Below are 24328 nucleotides of genomic sequence, written 5' to 3' on the forward strand. Positions count from 1 at the left end.
AGTACTGCTCAGCTACCGCACGCGATCCCACTCGCTCACAGGGGTGCCCCCGGCTGAGATACTCATGAAAAGGACACTTAAAACCAGACTCTCGCTGGTTCATCCCAACCTGCATGATCAGGTAGAGAGCAGGCGGCAGCAACAAAATGTAAACGATGGTCGCGCCACTGTGTCACGGGAACTTGATCTGAACGACCCTGTGTATGTGCTAAACTATGGACATGGTCTCAAGTGGATCACGGGCACGGTGATAACTAAAGAAGGGAGTAGGGTGTTTGTAGTCAAACTAGACAATGGACAAATTTGCAGAAAGCACCTGGACCAAACGAGACTGCGGTTCACAGACTGCCCTGAACAACCCACAGCAGACACCACCTTTTTCGAGCCCATAACACACACCCAAAGGATCAACGACACCACATTGGACCAGGAAATCGAACCCATCACGCCCAACAGCCCAGCAAGGCCAGGCTCGCCTAACAACCCTGCTGGGCCAACAACATGCCAGCCCAGTTAGGGCACAGCCAACACACCAGAACAGACATTTGTACTGAGGCGGTCCACCAGGGAAAGAAAGGCTCCCGACTGCCTCATCTTGTAAATAGTTTTCACTTTGACTTTGGGGGGGTGGGGGGTAGTGATGTTGTGTATCTGTAAAGCATGCACTCCCATTTTCCGCCACCAGGGAGCTCATCCCCTGAAGTCCCAAGGGATCTCAGCATTCCTTGGGAGCACTGTATATAAGCCGGTCCCTAAGGCCTGTTCCTCACTCTGGAATATCTTATTAAAGACTGAGGTCACTGTTACTTTAACCTCCCTGTGTGCAGCCTCATTTGTGTTAGGAACACAATAATCACATTGTTGTTTGTGGGGAGCTTGCTTGTGCGCAAGTTGGCTGCTATGTGTCCTACATTACAACAGTGATTGCACTCCAAAAGTAATTCATTGGCTGTAAAATACTTTGAGATGTCCAGTGGTCGTGAAAGGTGCTATATAAATCCAAGTCTTTCTTTTTTTTTAAGTGACTTCACTGATATGTATCATAAAGAAAAGGAAAAAAATAAATTTGAATTCCAGGATCGTCCTACTCAGGCGTTGGCTCCCAGGGTTTACGCTGTTAAATCCATTTTATGGGGGCCCAGTGGAAGTCTGAAAGACCCTGGCAAAAACCTCAGCCTTCCTCAAGTTATCACGTTCGAAAAGGCTGCACTGACCTTTTGAGAGGACAGCATCTTCAACATTTCTGCCGATGCACTCAGTGTGGCAGCGTTAAAATTAGCTTTGGAAATCAAATTTAAGATGTTAATTTTCTTGCCTTTTTTAGTCATGGAAGAAGAGACGAAGGGACCAGGCTGACAAAGGCAGAAGGAGAGCATCATCCTTCGAGTCTCCACGCCAGATCCGAGCAAATGGGCATCACCAGCAGGATGGAGGCGTTGAGGCTGTCACACTCTTTGAGGTGGTCAGGATGGGAAGGAGTGCTATGCAGGTACTTGTGTCATGATGAGAATTCAGATGGTGCAGCATTATCTAACATTCCAGCAAGCCCAATAGTCCTTAATTCATATTATTGGTGGGGCATAACAGCCACACAACTGTCCTCAACTGACGATCAGGAGGGGTTGCACCAACCCAGCGGCATTGAGGCCAGTTGGAGCCCCCCTCCCTGTTGCGCTGGCTGAGATCAACACTTCTTCTTAGGAAGTCCCTCGGAGTCGAGGATGACTTGCTTCCACACTAATATGAGTTCTAAGGTGACTGATGAGACCAATGCGGGACCTAGTGTCTCTGTCACAGGTGGGGCAGGTGGTGGTTGGAGGGACGGGTGGGTGGGGTGCTTGATTTGTCGTACGCTCCTTCCGCTGTTTGTCCTTGGCTTCCGCGTGCTCCCGACGAAGAGACTCGAGGTGTTCGGCACCTTCTCAGATGCTTCTCCTCCACTTTGAGCGGTCTTGGGCCAGGGATTCCCAAGAGTCAGTGGGGATATTTTTTCAAGGAGGCTTTGAGGGTGTCCTTGAAGCGTTTTCTCTGGCCCTCCTAGGGCTCGCCTGCCGTGACGTAGCTCGGAGTAGAGTGCTTGTTTCGGGAGTCTAGCATCGGGCATGAGGACGATGTGGCCCGTCCATCGGAGCTGATCGAGCGTGGTCAATGCCTCGATGCTGGGGATGTTGGCCTGAGAGAGAACGCTGACATTGGTGCACCTATCCTGCCAATGAAGTTGCAGGATTTTGCAGAGGTAGCATTGATGGTAGATCAACTAGCCCAGTACAGACCCGATGTTACGAGTTAGTACTGCATCAGACAGTGTTTGGAGGTTCCAAGGGCCAAGTCAAAAAATGATCGAACGATATAAAAAAACAAGTGTGGAGCATTTTAACTGACAGTTCATATCAACTGAGATTGTTACAAGATATACAAGGCCCTAGTTAGACCACACCTGGAGTACTGTGTTCAGTTCTGGCCTTGGAGAGAGTACAGCATAGATTGACCAGAATGATACCTAGACGCCAAGGATTAAACTGCGAGGAGAGATTACACAAACTGGGGTTGTATTCCCTGGAATGTGGAAGGTTAAGTGGTGATTTGATCGAAGTTTTCAAGATAGTAAGGAAATCTGATAGGGTAGATACAGAGATACTATTTCCGCTGGTTGGGGAGTCTAGGATAAGGGGGCATCTGAAAATTAGAGCCAGATCTTTAGCAGTGAGGTTAGGAAACACTTCTAAACACAAAAGGTGGTAAAAATTTGGAACTCTCTTCCGCAAACGGCAATTGATGCTTGATCAATCGTTAATTTTAAATCTGAGATTGATAGCTTTTTGTTAACCACAGGTATTAAGGTATATGGAGCAAAGGCGTATATATGGAGTTAGGTCGCAGATCAGCCATGATCTCATTGAATGGCGGAGCAGGCTCGAGGGGCTAAATGATCTACACCTATTCCTATGTTCCTCTGTTCTCGAGGTGGACAGGAAATGAATGGCCACAGCTTTCTATTGAGACGTGCGACATTTTCCACAAAACATCAGCTAATCTTTCAACATTATAGCTAGGGCTGGATTATTGGCTTGCTGCCACCTCTGGTTTTGCCCCGGAGGGGTGGCAATGCCGGCCGTAAGCCCCTCTGGTGGGCGGCCGGCTTCCAGCGCCCCGCTGGGATTTTCGGGGCCGGTTTCGGCGTGACTTTTGGTGTTTTTTTTTTCTCCCAGGCCTCTCTTAGAGCACTCCAAGGCCTGCTCCTTAGCTCGGGGTCTTCTCCTCCCTTAGCGCTCCGTCCACACTCGGGGTCCAGCTGCCCAATTTTGCTGACTGAGGCGCAAACTTTTTCCAGGCGGTATCAGGACCGCCCTGTCGCCATTAACGTTCCGAAATCCTAAAAACCGAAAATCCAGCTCCTTGCGTCTAAAAAGATGACAACATGTAATACCTCCATTGCACCCTTTCAAGAGTGTTTCTCTTTTATAGATATTCCTATGGTCAGTCTTCGACATAGGGACGTCAGTAGTCATGCTAGATAAAATATCGGGATCAAACCCATAAATCCTTGACAAGAATCCAATAATCTTTCTCTGGTTTGCAGGAGTTGTATCCTTTTATTTTGTTTTAAGAAGATTTCTTTTTTGGAATGCTATAATAGATTGTGTAACTATTTTTTTCTGCCTTTGTAGTCTGTGGTTGATGACTGGATTGAAGAGTATAAACTCGACAGAGATACTGCGCTCCTGGATCTGATCATTTTTTTCATTCAGTGTTCAGGATGCAGAGGTAATCCACTCAGATTTGTCATTAATGTGCACTGTCTTTTCTATGATGCATTACCCTGTATTTTACTAAATGCTCTTGAATACATCTGGGTGATTTAATATTTTCCAGACAGCCCATTTCTCACGCTTGTGATTGAAGCCAGGCTTACATTCTAAAATGTGCCTATTAGGAATGATCGCTAGGTTTACATTGAAAAAAAATGTATTTGCAATGATAATCCCCTTATCCACCCAATTTCTACGCCTTTTCTCCCCTTTGCTGACGTGGTGGAAGTGACTGAACCTCAAATGTAACCCATGGGTTTTAAATGTTTTGGGCAGTCCTGAAGATGCGACAAAGGCGCTTTAAAATGTTAAGAGGATTCTCTAGGGTGGATACAGAGAAACTATTTCCTCATATGGGAGCATCGAGGACAAAGGGGACATCATCAAAATTAGAGCTAGGCCATTTGCTACAATTATACAGCGCATTGGTGAGGCCACACCTGGAATACTACGTACAGTTTTGGTTTCCATATTTAAGAAAGCCTATACTTGCTTTGGAGGCAGTTCAGAGAAGGTTGATTCCAGAGATAAGGGGGTCGACCTATGAGGGAAGGTTGAGTAGCTTGGGCCTATAAACATTGGAATTCAGAAGAATGAGAGGTGATCTTATCGAAACGTATAAGATTATGAGGGGGCTTGACAAGGTGGATGCAGAGAGGATGTTTCCACTGATGGGGGAGACTAGAACTAGGGGGCATAATCTTAGAATAAGGGGCCGCCCATTTAAAACTGAGATGAGGAGGAATTTCTTCTCTCAGAGGGTTGTGAATCTGTGGAATTCGCTGCCTCAGAGAGCAGTGGAAGCTGGAACATTGAATAACTTTAAGACAGAAATAGACAGTTTCTTAACCAATAAGGGAATAAGGGGTTATGTGGAGCGGGCAGGTTAGTGGAGCTGAGTCCATGATCGGATCAGCTTTGATTGTATTAAATGGTGGAGCAGGCTCGAGGGGCCGTATGGCCTACTCCTGTTCCTATTTCTTATGTTCTTAATTAGGCGGGAAATCAAGAAGCACTTCATCACACAAAGAAATCTAGAACACTCTCCCCCAAAAAGGCTCTGGACACTGGGACAATATGGAGCTTTCAGGTCTGCGATCGATAGATTTTGGTTGGGTAAGAGTATCAAGGGATATGGAGGAAAGGCTCGTAGCTGGAAATGAGGTACAGATCAGCCATGATGTAATTGAATGGGGCTGAATGGCCTCCTCCTGTTCCTATGCTCCTACGATAAGGCACTGTATAAATACCGAGTCTTATCTTATTCTCACTCCAGAATCACTTTCTACAAACCAGCTGCCATGTCGGCAGAAAAGGCCTTTTCTTCTTCGTAAAATTCTCTAGCTCCAAAATTCTTGAGTTGGTAACGGGTGGAAACGGAGCTTATATGTCGCTCAAAGTGTCGCCTTTAATTCCACTAGGTGGGTGGTGGGTGGGGGGAGAGGGGTTTAACTTGCTGTGGTAGTGTGCTGCTTATCTTGGGACATTCTTCATTTACTCGTTTATCAATACATTGGCTTAGAAAATGTACTCGGGGGTTGGGGGTAAGGGTGTACAGTAGGCCTCAAGTCGCTGGAGAAATACCACCAACGATGCCTCTGCAAGATCCTACAAATCCCCTGGGAGGACAGACGTACCAACATTAGCGTTCTCGACCAGGCTAACATCCTCAACATTGAAGCACTGACCACACTTGACCAGCTCTGCCAAAGCAAGCGCTCTACTGGGAACTCCTTTACAGCAAACGAGCCAAAGGTGGGCAGAGGAAACGTTTCAAGAAAACCCTCAAAGCCTCCTTGATAAAGTGCAACATCCCCACTGACACCTGGGAGTCCCTGGCCAAAGACCGCCCTAAAGTGGAGGAAGTGCATTCGGGAGGGCGCTGAGCACCTCGAGTCTCGTCGCCTAGCGCATGCAGAAATCAAGCGCAGGCAGCAGAAGGAGCGTGCAGCAAACCTGTCCCACCCACCCTTTCCCTCAATGACTGTTTGTCCCACTTGTGACAGGGACTGTGGTTCTCGTATTGGACTGTTCAGCCACCTAAGGACCCATTTTTAGAGTGGAAGCAAGTCTTCCTTGATTCCGAGGGACTGCCTATGATGTTGATGGGGCGGTGCGGTGGGGGGGGGGGGTCGCGGGGGTAAGAGTGTAGTGTGATCCAAGCCTTTGTGCCAACCATCATGCTGCTGTGTAACACTGCCACTGACCCTGCTGAAGGTCATGGGGTGGAGGGGCAGGAGGATCACTCTTTTGGTGATACCCCCAATCCAAAGACCCAGGGTATGCCATGGTAGCTGGTCAGTTCCTGGGGGAGGCTGAAAAACCACACCAGATGCCCGAGTGGGCAGCTGCTTCAACCCCTACCGACAGATTTTGGGCTCCTTATCTTCAGGGACCCAAGCTGAGGAACGGGGTGCAGGAACTCCCACCTTAGGGGAGTCCCCACACCTGGCCAATACCCCTTGGAGTCACTCGCCTTGTAAAAGATGGGCGGATTTTAGGCCCCTTACTAGTCATAGAAACATAGAAAATAGGTGCAGGAGTAGGCCATTCTGCCCTTCGAGCCTGCCATCTTTCAATATGATCATGGCTGATCATGGAACTTCAGTACCCCATTCCTGCTTTCTCTCCATACCTCTTGATCCCTTTAGCCGTAAGGGCCACACCTAACTCCATTTTGAATATATCTAACAAACTGGCCTCAACAACTTTCTGTGGTAGAGAATTCCACAGGTTCACAATTCTCTGAGTGAAGAAGTTTCTCCTCATCTCGGTCCTAAATGGCTTACCCCTTATCCTTAGACTGTGACCCCTGGTTCTGGACTTCCGCAACATCGGGAACATTCTTCCTGCATCTAACCTGTCCAGTCCTGTCAGAATTGTATATGTTTCAATGAGATCCTCTCTCATTCTTCTAAATTCCAGTGAATATAAGCCTAGTCGATCCAGTCTTTCTTCATATGTCAGTCCTGCCATCCCGGGAATTAGTCTGGTGAACATTCGCTGCACTCCCTCAATAGCAAGAACGACCTTCCTCAGATTAGGAGACCAAAAATGAACACAATATTCAAGGTATGGCCTCACCAAGGCCCTGTACAACTGCACTAAGACCTCCCTGCTCCTATACTCAATCCACTCGCTATGAAGGCCAACATGCCATTTGCCTTCTTCACCGCCTGCTATACCTGCATTTCAATGACTGATGTACCATGATACCCAGGTCTCGTTGCACCTCCTCTTTTCCTAATCTGTCACCATTCAGATAATATTCTGCCTTCCTGCTTCTGCCACCAAAGTGGATAACCTCACATTTATCCACATTATACTGCATCTGCCATGTATTTGCCCACTCACCTAACCTGTCCAAGTCACTCTGCAGCCTCTTAGCATCCTCCTCACAGCTCACACTGCCACCCAATTTAGTGTTATCTGCAAATTTGGAGATATTACATTCAATTCCTGTGTCTAAATCGTAAATGTATATTGTAAATAGCTGGGGTCCCAGCCCTGAACCTTGCGGTACCCCACTATTCACTCCCTGCCATTCTGAAAAGGACCCGTTTATTCCTACTCTTTGCTTCCTGTCTGCCAACCAGTTCTCTATCCACATCAGTACATTACCCCCAATACCATGTGCTTTAATTTTGCACACTAATCTCTCGTGTGGGACCTTGTCAAAAGCCTTTTGAAAGTCCAAATACACCACATCTACTGGTTCTCCCTTGTCCACTGTATGAGCTACATGCTCAAAAGATTCTAGAAGATTCGTCAAGCATGATTTCCCTTTCATAAATCATGCTGACTTGGTCCGATCATGTCACTGCTTTCCAAATACGCTGCTATTACATCTTTAATAATTGATTCTGACATTTTCCCCAGTACTGATGTCAGGCTAACTGGTCTATAATTCCCTGTTTTTTCTCTCCCTCCTTTTTAAAAAAATGGGGTTACATTAGCTACCATCCAATCCATAGGAACTGATCCAGAATGTTGGAAAATGACTACCAATTAATTCACTATTTCTAAGGCCACTTCCTTAAGTACTCTGGGATGCAAACTTTCAGGCCCTGGGGATTTATCGGCCTTCAATCCCATCAATTTCCCTAACACAATTTCCTGACTAATAAGGATTTCCTTCAGTTCCTCCTTCTCGCTAGACCCTCGGTCCCCTAATATTTCCAGAAGGTTATTTGTGTCTTCCTTAGTGAAGACAGAACCAAAGTATTGGTTCAATTGGTCTGCCATTTCTTTGTTCCCCATTATAAATTCACCTGATTCTGACTGCAAGGGACCTACGTTTGTCTTCACTAATCTTTTTTTCTTCACATATCTATAGAAGCTTTTGCAGTCAGTCTTATGTTCCCTACAAGCTTACTCACATGCTCTATTTTCCCCCTCCTAATTAAACCTTTTATTCTCCTCTGCTGAATTCTAAATTTCTCCCAGTCCTCGGGTTTGCTGCTTTTTCTGGCCAATTTATATGCCTCTTCCTTGGATTTATCACTATCCCTAATTTCCCTTGTTAGCCACGATTGAGCCACCTTCCCCGTTTTATTTTTATGCAAGACAATTGTTGAAGTTCATCCATGTGATCTTTAAATTTCTGCCATTGCCTATCCACCGTCAACCCTTTAAGTATCATTCGCCAGTCTATCCTAGCCAATTCATGTCTCATACCATTGAAGTTACCTTTCTTTAAGTTCAGGACCCTAGTCTCTGAATTAACTGTGTCACTCTCCATCTTAATGAAGAATTCTACCATATTATGGTCACTCTTCCCAAGGGGCCTCGCACAACAAGATTGCTAATTAATGCTCTCTCATTACACATCACCCAGTCTAGGATGGCCAACTCTCTAGTTGGCTCCTCGACATATTGGTCTAGAAAACCATCCCTTATACACTCCAGGAAATCCTCCTCCACCGTATTGCTACCAGTTTGGTTAGCCCAATCTATATGTAGATTAAAGTCACCCATGATAACTGCTGTACCTTTATTGCACGTATCCCTAATCTCTTGTTTGAGGCCATCCACAACCTCACTACTACTGTTTGGTGGTCTATACACAACTCCCACTAGCGTTTTCTGCCCTTTGGTATTCTGCAGTTCTACCCATACAGATTCCACATCATCCAAGCTAATGTCCTTCCTTACTATTGCGTTAATCTCCTCTTTAACCAACAACGCTACCTCACCTTCTTTTCCTTTCTGTCTCTCCTTCCTGAATATTGAATACCCCTGGATGTTGAGTTCCCAGCCTTGGTCACCCTGGAGCCATGTCTCCGTAATCCCAATTACATCATATCCGTTAACAGCTATCTGCGCAGTTAATTCATCCACCTTATTACGAATGCTCCTCGCATTGAGACACAGAGCCTTCAGGCTTGTTTTTTTAACACTCTTTGTCCTTTTAGAATTATGTTGTAATGTGTCCCAGTGGTAACACCCACCGAGACCTGGCGTCTGCGACTTTTAAAAACACTCCACATTAAATAAGGTAATCAAGTCGATGAGATACCAGACATATGTGTAAATTCTCTTCAGTCAATGTTTTGTGTTTACTGACAGCTCATATGTTACATTAAATGACAGTCAACCAGTTGATCCACACCAGGGTCCATTGGTAACAGGAATCTCAGTGTTAACTGCCACCAGAAGTTGGACACACTGCTGTTGAGCTCATTGAGAGACTGTCACCTCCTTCCTTTGGATAAACCCCATGGCAAAGCCATCACCAAGGCTGTTTATTTCCAGCCCCGAAATATTGCCTGCCTCTGCTCTATCTCACTGCCACTGTCATCCTTGCCTTCACCATCTCCTGGCTCAACTATTCCAGCACGCTCCTGATGACCTTCCAAGTTCCACTCTATGCAAATTAGAACTTTTCTACCCGCATCCTGTCCCGCACTAAATCTCTTTGCCCTTTCAGCCCTATCCTCACCCATCTCCATTGGTTCTCCATTTGCCAGTATATTAAATTTAAAAATCCATTAACTCATCTACAAGTCCTTGCATGGCCGTGGGTCTGCGATCTCCTCCAGTCTACGTGACAGGGCATTCCTGCCAATCATTCAACCCCTTTTCATCCTCACGCTCTCTCTAACTGCGGCTTTTCGCCACAGAGCCTACAAAAATATTGGATTCACACATTGGAACACTCTCCCTAAATACCTGTGTCTTACTACCCCTCCTTCAAAGGCTCCTGAATATTATCTCTTTTACGCTGTCTTTGGCCACATCCTGTAAATCATCGCTACCCCTCCAGTTTTGTCTTTGTGAAGCATGCTGGGACAATTTGTCAGATTAAAGGCACTTAATAAATCCAAACTCTTGGTGTTGTTGTTGTTGTTGTTGTCCTGGTCAGTCCAAAACCGAGCAGTTCTGTCCAGGAACTAGGCCATTCAATCCAAAACGGTGACATCAGTTCAAAAAGGCCTTACTGGTCCAAAACTGGGCTGTCCTTGCCAGATCCTGCCGATTCCCTGGGCTGCCCTGTCTGAGACCAGATTGTGCTGTTGAAAACTGGTCCAAAACCATACCTTCCTGTCCAAAATTGAACTACCTTGTGCAAAACACCTACCTGCTGGAATAAGGGGTTGCCATTTTAAAACGGAGATGAGGAGGAATTTCTTCCCTCAGAGGGTCGTGAATCTTTGGAATTCTCTCCCCAGAGAGCAGTGGAGGCTGGGTCAATGAATATATTCAAGGTGGAGATCGACAGATTCTTGAACGATGAGGGAGTCAAGGGTTATGGGGAGCGGGCGGGTAAGTGGAGCTGAGTCTAGGATCAGATCAGCCATGATCTTATTGAATGGCGGAGCAGGCTCGAGGAGCCAGATGGCCTACTCCTGCTCCTATTTCTTATGTTCTTATGTAACCATGGACTGTGCTGCTCAAAGTCAGACTGTCCTATCGAAAACTCGATACACGGCAACCCCTTGTCACAAGCACAAAGGGTTAATCTGGGGACCTGGAATTCCTGACCAGCAGAATCTTAGTGTGGGTACATTTATTATTTATACATTCTGCTTTAGGAGAGCACTCCTTTTGTCAAAATGTAATGTGTTTTATTCTCATGCATGAATATTTTTAAGTAATGTATTTTATTCTAAGTGTTTTTTCTTCCTCCTGTTGTTGCAGGAATGGTTACCGCTGAAGTCTTTCAAAATATGCACAATCCTGACATTAGGAGAAAAATGACGGAGGAATTTGATGAGGTGAAATAAGGTTTTTGAGATTGATTTTAAAACACGGTTTTCATCCTGTGCTGTATATTCAATCTTCTTCAACCACATATATTGTGGATTTGAATGCTGTATAAGCAGCAATTCCACAGCAGGCAGGATACATGCAGAGAGTCAACACATCGGACAGCTCGTCGGGACAGTTGTCTCAGGCTGACACAGCTAAAAGGTGCATTGGTGGCTCCCCCAGTGCCTTGGTAGGATCACTCAATCAGCTTCGCTGGGCAGGCCACATAGTTCGCAGGCCAGATACGAGACACCCTAAGCAAATGCTTTATGCGGAGCTCCTTCATGGTAAACGAGTCAAAGGCGGGCAGCGGAAGCATTACAAGGACACCCTCAAAGCCTCCCTGCTAAAGTGCGACATCACCACTGACCATCTGTGAGACCCTGGCCGAAGGCCGCCCGAGGTGGAGAAAGTCCATCTGGGAGAGCGTTGAGTTCTTCGAGTCTCAACGCAAAGAGTGTGAAGAGGTCAGGCGCAGACAGCAGAAGGAGCGCGCCGCAAATCAGCCCCACCCACCCCTTCCCTCGACGAATGTCTGTCCCACCTGTGACAGAGTCTGTGGCTCCCGTATTGGACTGGTCAGCCAGCAGAGAACTCACTTTGGGAGTGGAAGCAAGTCTTTCTCGATTCCGAGGGACTGCCTATGATGATGATGATGGTAGGGAATGCACCGAGTGCACATGAGAACATAAGAGCTAGGAGCTGGAGTAGGCCATACGGCCCCTCAAGCCTGCTCCGCCATTCAATAGGATGATGTCTAATCTTCTATCTTCAACACTTTCCCACCCGATCGCCATATCCCTTGATTCCCTTCATGTCCAGAAGTCTATCAATCTCAGCCTGAGCATCCACAGCCCTCTGGGGTAGAGAATTCTCTGTAGCTAACCGATCAAGTCCTTTTAATGTCTTAAACACCTCGGTCGGATCACCCCTCAATCTTCTCGGGAGGAAATTCCAGAATGGGCGGCCTATGCAGCTGAAGGCATATCTGTCAATGGTGGAGAGAGCAGGGAGTCAATGCACAAGAGACCGACTGAAAACCATATATTGCTTTAGTCAAGGAATCAGGAGATTCTCTGTTTTGTGCTGAGTTAGATGACCTCTTCCAGGGAAGAGATGTAGAGTGCTACAATTGGCCACAATATATCACAGAATCATAGAAATTTACAGCACAGAAGGAGGCCATTTCGGCCCATCGTGTCTATGCCGGCCGACAAAGAGCTATCCAGCCTAATCCCACTTTCCAGCTCTTGGTCCATAGCCCTGTAGGTTACGGCACTTCAAGTGCACATCCAAGTACTTTTTAAATGTGGTGAGGGTTTCTGCCTCTACCACCCTTTCAGGCAGTGAGTTCCAGACCCGCACCCCCCTCTGGGCGAAAACAGGGAAATTAAAGACCCTCTAATCCTCCTATCAATTACTTTAAATCTATGCCCCCAGTTGTTGACCCCTCTGCTCAGGGAAATAGGTCTTTCCTATCCAGTATATCTAGGCCCCTCATAATTTTACACGCCTCAATAAGATCTCCGCTCAGCCTCCTCTGTTCCAAAGAAAACAAATCCAACCTATCCAATCTTTCCTCATAGCTAAAATTCTCCAGTCCAGGCAACATCCTTGTAAATCTCCACTGTACCCTCTGTAGTGCAATCCCATCTTTTCTGTAATGTGGCGACCAGAACTGCACGCAGTGCTCTAGCTGTGGGATCCCTGGGGTAGGGAGAGGTAAGAAAAAAACAGCCAGGGTTCCTGCTCCTAATTGCTATCCAGCGTTGTGTGCTGGAAAGTGAATGTGTGTGTGTGTGGATGTCAGTCGTGTGGTGTTCTCTAAGCTTTAACAGCCTGTTTACACTCAGTCTGGGCTGACGTATGAAGTATGGCTGCTTGGAAACGCTACCCATGGAACCAACCCCATTAACGTTGGGCATCTCAGGAGGAGAGGGGGTACAAATAGTGGGTAGGAGTTGCTGTATGATTGTTCAGCTGCTTTCAGGCACGACATCTGGTGAGAACTGCTCTGGTAATGTTTTCCAACTAACTTAGCCAGTGCAAAGCATTTGTTCCACACCTCTTGCCCTCAATTAACCACGGGTTTGGTGCTGTTCTGTTGTGAACAGGAAAGGGAAACTATTCTTAAACTTAACATATAAAGGGTTGAGGAACAGGAATTTTTATCTTTGATGATAGATCCTGCTCTTCAGACTGAAGGATAGATCTTTAATGCAGGCATTAAATGTCACCGTCAGACACTTCCATTAACACCACAGTCGCTCAGAGAGTTTAGTTCCATCAGCTCCGCACTTTAAAAAAAAAAAATACATTAAAATATTAATTCTCAGGATGTGGGCATCGCTGGCAAGGCCACCATTTTTTGCCCATCCCTTGTTGTCCTGGAGACGCAGTTGGTGGGCTTTCTTCTTGAACCGCTGCAGCCGGTGTGGTGAAGAGGCCCCCCACAGTGCTGTTCGGGAGGGATGCTGATGGGGTTGGATTAGGGCTGTGAAGACCACCTGACAATTTCTATTATAACACTCACTATATTGTGAGTTTGTAGTTTCCGGTGAAACGGGTGAGGGAAAGGTTGTGAGTGGCAGTAATAGGACGTCCATCTCAATTGTTGTTTGTGACATTTTGCCGTATGCAAAATGGCTGTCGCGTTAGCTTACATCACAAAGAGTTTTCAAAAATTGTTCATGGGTTGTGGCCATCGCTGGCAAGGCCGGCATTTATTGCCCATCCCTAATTGCCCTTGAGAAGGTGGTGGTGAGCCGCCTTCTTGAACTGCTCGCAGTCCGTGTGGTGAAGGTACTCCCACAGTGCTGTTAGGGAGGGAGTTCCAGGATTTTGACACAGCGACGATGAAGGATTGGCGATATATTTCCAAGTCAGGATGGTGTGTGATTTGGGGGGACCTTTGGGGTGATGGTGCTCCCATGCGTCTGCTGCCCTTGTCCTTCGAGGTGGCAGAGGTCACGGCTCTGGGAGGTGCTGTCGAAGAAGCCTTGGCGAGTTGCTGCAGTGCATCTTGTAGATGGTACACACTGCAGCCACGGTGCGCTGGTGGTGGAGGGAGTGAATGTTGAAGGTGGTGGGTGGGGTGGCAATCAAGCGGCCTGCTTTGTCCTGGATGGTGTCGAGCTTCCTGAGTGATTTTGAGTGGCACTGATCAGAGTGACTGCAATTCATAAGAACATAAGAATTAGGAGCAGGAATAGGCCATACGGCCCCTCAAGCCTGCTCCGCCATTCAATAAGATCATGGCTGATCTTCTACCTCAACTCCACTTTCCTGCACTATCCCCATATCTTTTGATTCCCTTATTATCCAAAAATCTCTACTCAACAGCCTCCACAGCCCCCTGGGGTAGAGAATTCCAGAGATTCACCACCCTCTAAGTAAAGACATTTCTTCTCATCTCCCTCCTGAATGGCCGACCCTTATTCTGAGACTGTGACCCCTGGTTCTAGATTCCCCAGCCAGGGGAAACATCCTCCCTGCATCTACCCTGTCAAGCCCTGCAAGAATTTTGTGTGTACAAAGTAACTCATTGTAAGTGAAGCACTTTGAGATGTTCTTTCGCTACATCAGTCACAGACCTAAAGTGTTACTGTAACATTGAATGAAAAACCCCCATAATCATTTATTGAAGACTATGACCCAGGGAAAATGACGTTTGCCTTTCACAGTGCTCTTGAAATTCAATGTTACCATTGTATCTTTTTGCAGGAGACAGGCTTACAGTACAAGAAGTTCATGGTGTACCCCTGGATCCTAAATGTTACATGGCCGCTGGATCTGGTATTATGTCAGCTTTCTTCACTTTGATAATGACTGCATTTCCTCCTGCCCCCGCAGTTTTTATTGATTTAGGTACAGGTTGGACCTCCTTTATCTGGGACTCCCTCATCCGCATGATTCCGGTGGCCGGGGTTGCATGTGCAGAACATGGCTGACCTCCCCCCCCCCCCCCACCCCGCCCCGCCGACTTTGGGGCCGCACCGACACTCGGCCCGCTGACACTTCCTTCGCGGCCCGCCGAGGGCTCGCCGACACTTCGGGCCTGCCCGGGGCGACGACCTTCCCCGCCTCTCCCCGACCTCGGGCCACTGACCACTCCTCATCCGGCAAAATCCCTTATTCGGCACAGGCCAGGTCCCGAGGGTGCCGGAGAAGGGAGGTTCAGCCTGTAGTGTTTCTCCCCTTCTTCTCTGCTGAGCCATCTTTTAAATAAAGACAGAAATTGCTGGAAACGCTCAGCGGGTCAGGCAGCAGCTGTGGAGAGAGAAACAGAGTCAACGTTTCAGGTCGATGACCCTTCGTCAGAACTGGAGAAAGTTAAGAGATGTAACAGGGTTTAAGCGAGAGGCAGGGAAAGGATGGGGGGGGGGGGGAGGAAAGAACAAGAGGGAAGGCCTGTGATAGGGCGGAAGGCAGGAGAGATTAATGACGAAAGGGATGATGGTGCGAGGTGAAAGGGAATGGTAATGGGCCAAGTAAAGGAACAGAAGATGGGTCTAGAGGAGCTGTCAGTGGTAACAGAATCTTTACCAACAGTTCGACAAAATGGGGGCAGAGGTTCTGGTCTGAAATTGTTGAACTCGATATTGAGTGCGGAAGGCTGTAAAGTGCCTAAACAAAAGTTGAGGTGCTGTTTCTTGAGCTTCCGTTGAGCTTCATTGGACCAGTGTAAGAAACCGAGGACGGAGAGGTCAGACTAGGAGTGGAGAATTAAAGTGACCGGAAGCTCAGGGTCACGCTTGCCGACTGAATGGAGGTGTTCCGCAAAGTGGTCACCCAATCTGCGTTTGGTGTCCCCAGTGTAGAGGAGACCACATCGTGAGCAGTGAATACAGTATACTAAATTGAAAGAAGTACAAGTAAATCGCTGTTTCACCTGGAAGGAGTGTTTTGGGGCCCTGAGCGGTGGGAAGGGAGCAGGTAAAAGGGCAGGTGTTGCATCTCTTGCGCTTGCACGGGAAGGTGCCGTGGGAAGGGGAGGGGGTGCTGGGGGTAATTGAGGAGTGGACCAGGGTGTCGCAGAGAGCGGTCCCTTTGTAGCGGGGAGGGGAAGATGTGATTGGGTGGTGGGCTCACGCTGGAGGTGACGGAAATGGCGGAGGATGACCTGCTGAATGTGGAGGCTGTTGGGGTGGAAGGTGAGGACAAGGGGAACCCTGTCGTGGTGCTGGTAGGGAAGGGAAGGGGTGAGAGCAGAGGTGCAGGAAATAGAACTATAGTGGAGGGGAAATCCTCGGTTAAGAAAAAGGAAGATATATCGGAAGCACTTGAATGGAAGGTGGCATCGTCAGAACAGATGCGACAGAGATGGCAGACACTGCCTATCCTGAGCTTGGTTACAGGTAGGAAAGTGGGAAAAACTACAGAATCAACGTAGAATTTTGGCTGCTGTCCTGCAACCCCCTCCCCCCGTCCCCCCAGCACTTCCCAGCCAGGTCTCGATTTGATTCTAAAAACGCACTTGTGGTAGAACAAGAGTAAGCGTTGAAACTTATTGTAATAAAATGGCTCCCTCCCGCTCACAAACAACAGCATCCATTTTGTAAATGTGAAAAAAACGGTGTTGAGACCGTCTGTTCAGTCATTGTGTGGCAGCGATGGTGAGGGAGGAGCGGGGGGAGAGGGGGAGAAGTGGATGAGTGAAGGGGGAGGGGGAGGGGGGAGGGGGGAGTGGAGAGAGGTGAGGAGGAGGGGTGAGGGAAGAGGAGTGGACGGGTGAGGAGGGAGGGGTGAGGGGGGAGTGGAGAGAGGTGAGGGGATGAGGGGGGAAGGGTGAGGGGGGAGGGAGGAGGAGTGGACGGGTGAGGAGGGAGTGGTGAGGGGTGAGGGTGAGGGGGGAGTGGGGAAGGGTGAGGGGAGGGGGTGGGGTGGACGGGAGAAATGGTTTCTGGGTGTTTGCTCAGTGAAAGCCACTGGATCTCCAATTGCCAACTCTGGTTGGACGTATTCCTGGAGGTTTTGTCACATGATCTCCCGCCTCTAATAATCCTGCACAGCCAAACAGCCCTTTTCCCCCATTCACAATATTTCTATGCCTAATTAAAGTGCTCAAAGAATATGAAAAAATATTGTCTTGGTTTAATACCTCCTATGATTTTTCTCCTGGGTTGCAGTGTCCGGAGATTAATCTCTAACTCCTGGAGACTCCAACCTCAACAACAATTGCATTTTCTAGCAACAACAACTTACATTTATATAGCAACAACAACTTGCATTTATATAACACCTTTAATGTAGTAAAATGTCCCAAGGTACTTCACAGGAGCAATCATCAAACAAAATTTGGCCCCGCGCCACCTAAGGAGATATTAGAAAAGATGACCAAAAGCTTGGACAAAGAAGAGCGACTTAAAGAAGGAGGAGAAAGAGGTAGAGAGACAGAGAGGTTTAGGGAGGGAATTTCAGAGCACAGTGCCGAGGCTACTGGAGGCACGGCTGCCAATGGTGGAGCGATGAAAATCGGGGATGCTCAAGAGGCCAGAATTGGAGGAGTGCGGAGATCTCGGTAGGTTGTAGGAGGACACAGAGATAGGGAGGGGCGAGGCCATGGAGCGATTTGAAAACAAGGATGAGAATTTTTAAATTGAGGCATTGCTGGGCGGGGAGCCAGTGTAGGTCAGCGAGCACGGGGCAATGCTGGAGAGTTAGCAACCCTAACTGGCTCACTCGTTGGTGGTTATTTTCTTTGTTCTCTTTACAGGACAGTGGGGATTACCCCCTTACAATGTCAGGACCCTACTGGAAGAAGTTCAAGTCCAATTTCTGCGAATTTCTCTCGGTGCTGATTCAGCACTGTCAGTACACTATCGTGCACGACGAGTACCTGATGGACACAGTCATCTCCCTGCTAACTGGACTGTCAGACTCCCAGGTGCGGGCTTTCCGACACACCAGCACGCTTGCAGGTGAGAAGATTTCAATGTGCCGTGAACCCGGGAAATGCCTTGGATGTTTGAGCCAAAGCAGAGAGAGGTAAAGGACCAGGGGTTCGAAATTGCCCTCCACCTGAAACAGGGTGCACCTGCCTATTGTTAAGGGTTCTGTCCGCCCCAATGCATGAGGCAGACAATCCGGAGAAATTCAGCTCTTTGAATTTTTTTGGGCAGCAAGGTGGAAGTGGTGTCATCAGCGGGGCGGAAGTGATGTAATCAGCGGGGCGGAGGTGATGTCATCAGCGGGGCGGAAGTGATGTCATCAGCGGGGCAGAAGTGGTGTCATCAGCGGGGCGGAGGTGATGTCATCAGCGGGGCAGAAGTGGTGTCATCAGCGGGGCGGAGGTGATGTCATCAGCGGGGCGGACGTAGTGTCATCAGCGAGGCGGAGGTAGTGTCATCAGCGGGGCGGAGATAGTGTCATTAGTGGGGCGGAGATAGTGTCATCAGCGGGACGGAGGTAGTGTCATCAGCGGGGCGGAAGTGATGTCATCAGCAGGGCGGAGGTAGTGTCATCAGCGGGGCGGAAGTGATGTCATCAGCAGGGCGGAGATAGTGTCATCAGCAGGGCGGAGGTAGTGTCATCAGCGAGGCGGAGGTAGTGTCATCAGCGGGGCGGAGATAGTGTCATCAGCAGGGCGGAGGTAGTGTCATCAGCGGGGCGGAAGTGATGTCATCAGCAGGGCGGAGATAGTGTCATCAGCAGGGCGGAGGTAGTGTCATCAGCGAGGCGGAGGTAGTGTCATCAGCGGGGCGGAGATAGTGTCATCAGCGGGGCGGAGATAGTGTCATCAGCGAGGCGGAGGTAGTGTCATCAGCGGGGCGGAAGTGGTGTCATCAGCGGGGCGGAAGTGATGTCATCAGCGGGGCGGAAGTGGTGTGATCAGCGGGGCGGAAGTGCGGGCGGGTCGGAAAGGCTGTCTCTCTGAGTCATCAGCGCCGCGCGTGATAGGGTCGGCGCGTGTCCAATGTGGCGGGAAAGCGGGCGTTCTCCGACGGGAAAATCCACGAGGGCAATTAAAAAATGTCAGCCCCCTCCGCGCCGACTAAGTGGCGAGTCCTTACCGACCAGTGGCCACCTCTTTGAGGCTGTTATAGAAAGGGGCAATTTCGGCCCCCCAGGACTTGGCACATCTTCAGAGCCAGCAAATTTCGCCCACCACAAGGACCCCAACTGGATTTTATATTGGGTGACATGGCCTGCTGGAGGATTTGGCTGGGTGAATGGCCAATAGAGATTGACTGCAGAAGGACTTGGAGATCTGGTGTGGCAAAGTAAGGCTGGTGGCCTCTTGTGCTGCCTTGTAACGTGGGAATGCGATCCTTAAACCATCTAGATTTTAAAGGGCCCCTCCCACTGCCCAGAGCAATATTAGATGTGAGGAGCAACAGCGTTGCTATGCTGCAAATGATGCAAATCTACCTTTTGCATAGCATTACAATAAGCCTACCCATATTTATGTTTTATATATATATTCATTCTCGGGATGTGGGCGTTGCTGGCAAGGTCGCCATTTATTGCTCCCCTCTCGTTGCCCTTGAGAAGGTGGTGGTGAGTCGCCTTCTTGAACCGTTGCAATCCTTGTAGGGAACGTGCTCCCACAGTGCAGTACATATGGGGCGGACATACTGTATGTACATCTTTCATCACTTCTAGTGGGAAGTCTGGAAATGATAGAGGTGATGATGGAGTCAGCAGAGTGGGCCCCAGAATCTCTGGATCCAAAACTTCAGTTTCCTTCATTTCAGGCTGAATAGCATCCGCGTCCTCATACCGTAAGACAGTGGCAGATACAATAGGGCCTGGGATATGGGAGCTTTCCTTTCCTTTTTTTATCCTCTTCTCATTCTCCTCTCCTAAAGATGACTTCTCCCGGATCTCTGCACTCGTCCAACATTGGCCTCTTGCATATCCCCAATTTCCTTTGCTCCACTATTGGTGGCCGTGCCTTCAGCTGCCTAGGCCTTAAGTCTGAAATTTCCTCCCTAAACCTCTCCGTCTCTCTGTCCTCCTTTAAGTTGCTCCTTAAAACCTACCTCTTTGACCAAGCAGTAGCGGGACATTTGGAAAAGCATGATTCAATCAAGCAGAGTCAGCATGGTTTTATGAAAGGGAAATTGCGTTTGACAAATTTGCTGGAGATCTTTGAGGCTGTAATGAGCAGGTTGGATAAGGGGAACCAGTGGACATGATTTATTTAGATTTCCAGAAGGCATTCACTAAGGTGTCACATAAAAGGTTACTGCACAAGATAAAAGTTCACGGGGTTGGGGATAATATATTAACATGGATAGAGGATTGGCTAACTAACAGAAAACAGAGTCGGGATAAATGGGTCATTTTCCGGTTGGCAAACAGTAGCTAGTGACGTGCCGCAGGGATCGGTGCTGGGGCCTCAACTATTTACAATCTACATTAATGACTTGAATGAAGGGACTGAGTGTAATGTAACCAAGTTTGTTGATGTTACAAAGATGGGTGGGAAAGCAAATTGTGAGGAGGACACAAATAATCTGCAAAGGGATATAGACAGGCTAAGTGAATGGACAAAAATTTGGCAGATGGAGTATAATGTGGGAAAATGTGAGTTAATCCACTTTGGCAGAAAAAATAGAAAAGCAAATTGCAATTTTTCTCCATTTAAATGATAAAGTGCTGCAGTACAGAGGGACCTGGGGGTCCTTGTGCATGAAACACAAAAAGTTAGTATGCAGGTACAGCAAGTAATCAGGAAGGCAAATGGAATGTTGGCTTTTATTGCAAGGGGGATAAAGTATAAAAGCAGAGAAGTCCTGCTACAACTGTACTGGGTATTGGTGAGGTCACACCTAGAGTACTGCGTAGTTTTGTTCTCCGTATTTAAAGAAGGATACACTTGCATTGGAGGCTGTTCAGAGAAGGTTGGTTCTGGAGATATGGGGGTTGACTTATGAAGATAGGTTGAGTAGGTTGGGCCTGTATTCATTGGAGTTCAGAAGAATTGAGAGGTGATCTTATCAAAACATATAAGATAATGAGGAGGCTCGACAAGGTGGATGCAGAGAGGATATTTCCACTCATAGGGGAAACTAAAACTAGGAGACATAGTGTCAGAATAAGGGGCCGCCCATTTAAAACTGAGATGAGGAGAAATTTCTTCTTAGAGGGTTGTAAATCGATGGAATTCTCTGCCCCAGTGAGCTGTGGAAGCTGGATCATTGAATATATTTAAGATGGAGATTGACAGATTTTTGAGCGATAAGGGAATAAAAGGTTATAGGGAGCGGGCAGGGAAGTGGAGCTGAGTCCATGATCAGATCAGCGATGATCTTATTAAATGGCGGAGCAGGCTCGAGGGGCCGTATGGCCTACTCCTGCTCCTATTTCTTATGTTCTTTTGATTACCTGTCCTAATATCTCTTTATGCCGCTCGGTGTCAAATCTTGTTTGGTAACGCTCCTGCGAAACGCCGTAGGAGGTTTTAATATGTTAAAGGCACAGTGTTAACCATGGAAAGCTAAGTGTCAGCCATGGCTCGGTGGGTAGCACACTCGCCTCTCAGAAGGTTGAGGGTTCAAGTCCCACCCCAGGTACTTAAGCGCATTAAAAAAAAATCGAGATTGATGCTCCAGGGAGTGCTTCCCTGTTGGAGATGCTGTCTTTTGGATGAGATGCTAAACCGAGACTCTGTCTGCCCTCTCGGGTGGATATAAAGGATCCCTTGGCACTATTTTGAAGAAGAGCAGGCGAGTTATTCCCGGTGTCCTGGCCAATATTTATCCCTCAATCAACATAACAAAAACAGATTATCTGGTCATTGCCATGTTGCTGTTTGTGGGATCTTGCTGTGCACAAATTGGCTGTGCGTTTCCTACATTGCAACAGTGATTACACTCCAAAAGTACTTTATTGGCTGTAAAGTGCTTTGAGACGTCCGGGGGTTGTGAAAGGAGCTATATAAATGGAAGTCTTTCTTTGTTTTTATTTCTCATGGGTGTGCCATCACTGCAAACATATGTACTCTGGAACACTTTTTATCTACGGCCACAGAATCCCTTGGTTATGTTCATAGCGTTGACGTGAGGTTGTAAATGCATTTGCTAAAGCAAGTTTACCAGGATATTCATGTCTTTCTCCTCTTCAAGCCATGAAACTAATGACGGCCTTAATCAACGTGTCTTTGAGTCTGAGAGTACAGCTACACAACTCTCAGAGACAGTGTGATGTGGAGATGATTGACGGGAGACCCAACAGGAGACTGGAAACCTTCCTGCAGAAGAAGAAAGAGGTAAGCTGACTGCTTTTAATTGTTTAGAGCAATAAGAATATAAGAACATAAGAATAGGAGCAGGAGTAGGCCATGCGGCCCCTCGAGCCTGCTCCGCCATTCAATACGATCATGGCTGATCTGATCATGGACTCAGCTCCACTTCCCCGCCCGCTCCCCATAACCCCTTATCCCCTAAACGTTTAAGAAACTGTCTATTTCTGTCTTAAATTTATTCAATGTCCCAGCTTCCACAGCTCTCTGAGGCAGCAAATTCCACAGATTTACAACCTTCTGAGAGAAGAAATTTCTCCTCACCTCAGTTTTAAATGGGCGGCCCCTTATTCTAAGATCATACTCTCTAGCTCTTGTCTCCCCCATTTTCCCCTTCTCCACCCTGCTATCTAGCACAGTGCCCCCTTCTAGTATTTAAAACCAAATTAGTTCTCAAGATATGTGCGTCGCTGGCGAGGCCAACATTTAGTGCTCACCTCGAGTTGACTTCGAGAAGGCAGTGGGTGCACCTACTTCTCGAAGATTAAAATCTTCAAGAGAGGAGACGAGGAAAGAGATTAAAACTGAAAATAAGGTGAAAACAGTCAACCAAGGCTCAAGTACAGAGCAGTTCCTGGATTCAGACCCACAGCGTTTCTTAACAACTCAAGTAATCAACTGCTCGAGCTCATCATAGACAGTCCCTCAGAATTGAGCAAGACTTGCTTCCGCTCTAAAAATGAGTCCTTAGGTGGCTGAAGAGTCCAATTGTTTTCCATATTTACGAAAGGATATACTTGCTTTGGAGGCAGTCCAGAGAAGGTTCACTCGGTTGATTCCGGGGATGAGAGGGTTGACTTATGAGGAAAGGTTGAGTAGGTTGGGCCTCTACTCATTGGAATTCAGAATAATGAGAGGTGATCTTATCGAAACGTATGACGGGCTTGACAAGGTGGATGCAGAGAAGATGGGCCCAAGTTTCCGCCCTCTGGAAAAACGGAAATCTCGATAAGGTGCGCCAACTTTCTGGAAGAAAAAGGGCGAAAACTTACCTTGTGATTGTCCGGTCTCCTCAGGACTCTTCGTGCTCGGCGTGGTGCAGCACAAGGGGTCGGGGGCGGAGCCAGGTCCCAGCGCTGAAAACAATGCTGGGACCTCTGCACATACGCGCTAGAGTGTGTGCGCATGTGCAGTAGTTCCTCGTCCCTGAGGCTCCGTGGGAGGGGCCCGAAGCACGCCGACCCTAGCCCTGGCCGAATGGGCTCACCGGGGCGGCAAAGATCGGACTCAGGCCTCTCCCTCCTCTTCAGCTTCAGCTCCGGCTCTCTCCCTCTCTCTTCCCGCCTCCCTCCCTCCCATTCAGGTCCCACTCCAGCCCCCCACCTCCGCCCCCCCAACCCCCTCTGTTCAGGTCCCGCTCCGTTTCCTCTTCCCCCCCCCCCCCCCCACCCCCCATTCAGGTCCCGCTCTGGCTCCCTCCCGCCTCCCCCTCTCCTCTCCTCCCCCCCCCCTCTCCTCCTCTCCTCCTCCCACCCCTCCACTTCCCCCATCCCCTCCACTTCCCCCTCCTCTCCCCCTCCATCCCTCCTCTCCCCTCTCCATCCCTCCTCTCCCCCTTCCATCCCTCCTCTCCCCCTTCCATCCCTCCTCTCCCCCTTCCATCCCTCCTCTCCCCCTCCATCCCTCCTCTCCCCCTCCATCCCTCCTCTCCCCCCCTCCCCTCCCCCCTCCATCCCTCCTCTCCCCCTCCATCCCTCCTCTCCCCCTCCATCCCTCCTCTCCCCCTCCCTCCCTCCTCTCCCTCTCCCTCCTCTACCCTCCCTCCCCTACCCTCCCTCCCCTTCCTCTCTCACCCCCTCCTCTCCCCCTCCCTCCCTCCTCCCCCCTTCTCCCCCCCCTCCCTTCCTCCTCTCCCCCTCCCTCCCTCCTCTCCCCCCTCCATCCCTCCTCTCCCCCCCTCCTTCCTCTCCTTCCCTCCCTCCTCTCCCCCTCCCTAATATCTCCCTAATATTCCCTCCCCCCCTCTTCCCCTCCCTCCCTCCTCCTCTTCCCCCCTCTTCCACCCCTTCTCTTCCCCCCC

General features: G+C 48.5%; 1 protein-coding gene across 1 annotated transcript in view; it reads left to right on the plus strand.

The window, feature by feature from the left end:
- Nucleotides 1-24328, plus strand: part of LOC139274902 (cohesin subunit SA-2-like) — a 181626-nt gene that overhangs the window by 72524 nt on the left and 84774 nt on the right. The window contains exons 4-9 of the mRNA XM_070891629.1: nucleotides 1325-1489; nucleotides 3669-3765; nucleotides 10950-11026; nucleotides 14784-14855; nucleotides 17776-17980; nucleotides 22133-22275. Of these exons, the coding sequence (XP_070747730.1) occupies nucleotides 1325-1489; nucleotides 3669-3765; nucleotides 10950-11026; nucleotides 14784-14855; nucleotides 17776-17980; nucleotides 22133-22275 (759 nt within the window). The remainder of the gene's footprint in view (nucleotides 1-1324; nucleotides 1490-3668; nucleotides 3766-10949; nucleotides 11027-14783; nucleotides 14856-17775; nucleotides 17981-22132; nucleotides 22276-24328) is intronic.

Source organism: Pristiophorus japonicus, chromosome 10, assembly GCF_044704955.1.
Source record: "Pristiophorus japonicus isolate sPriJap1 chromosome 10, sPriJap1.hap1, whole genome shotgun sequence".
NCBI classification, from domain to species: Eukaryota; Metazoa; Chordata; class Chondrichthyes; family Pristiophoridae; genus Pristiophorus; species Pristiophorus japonicus.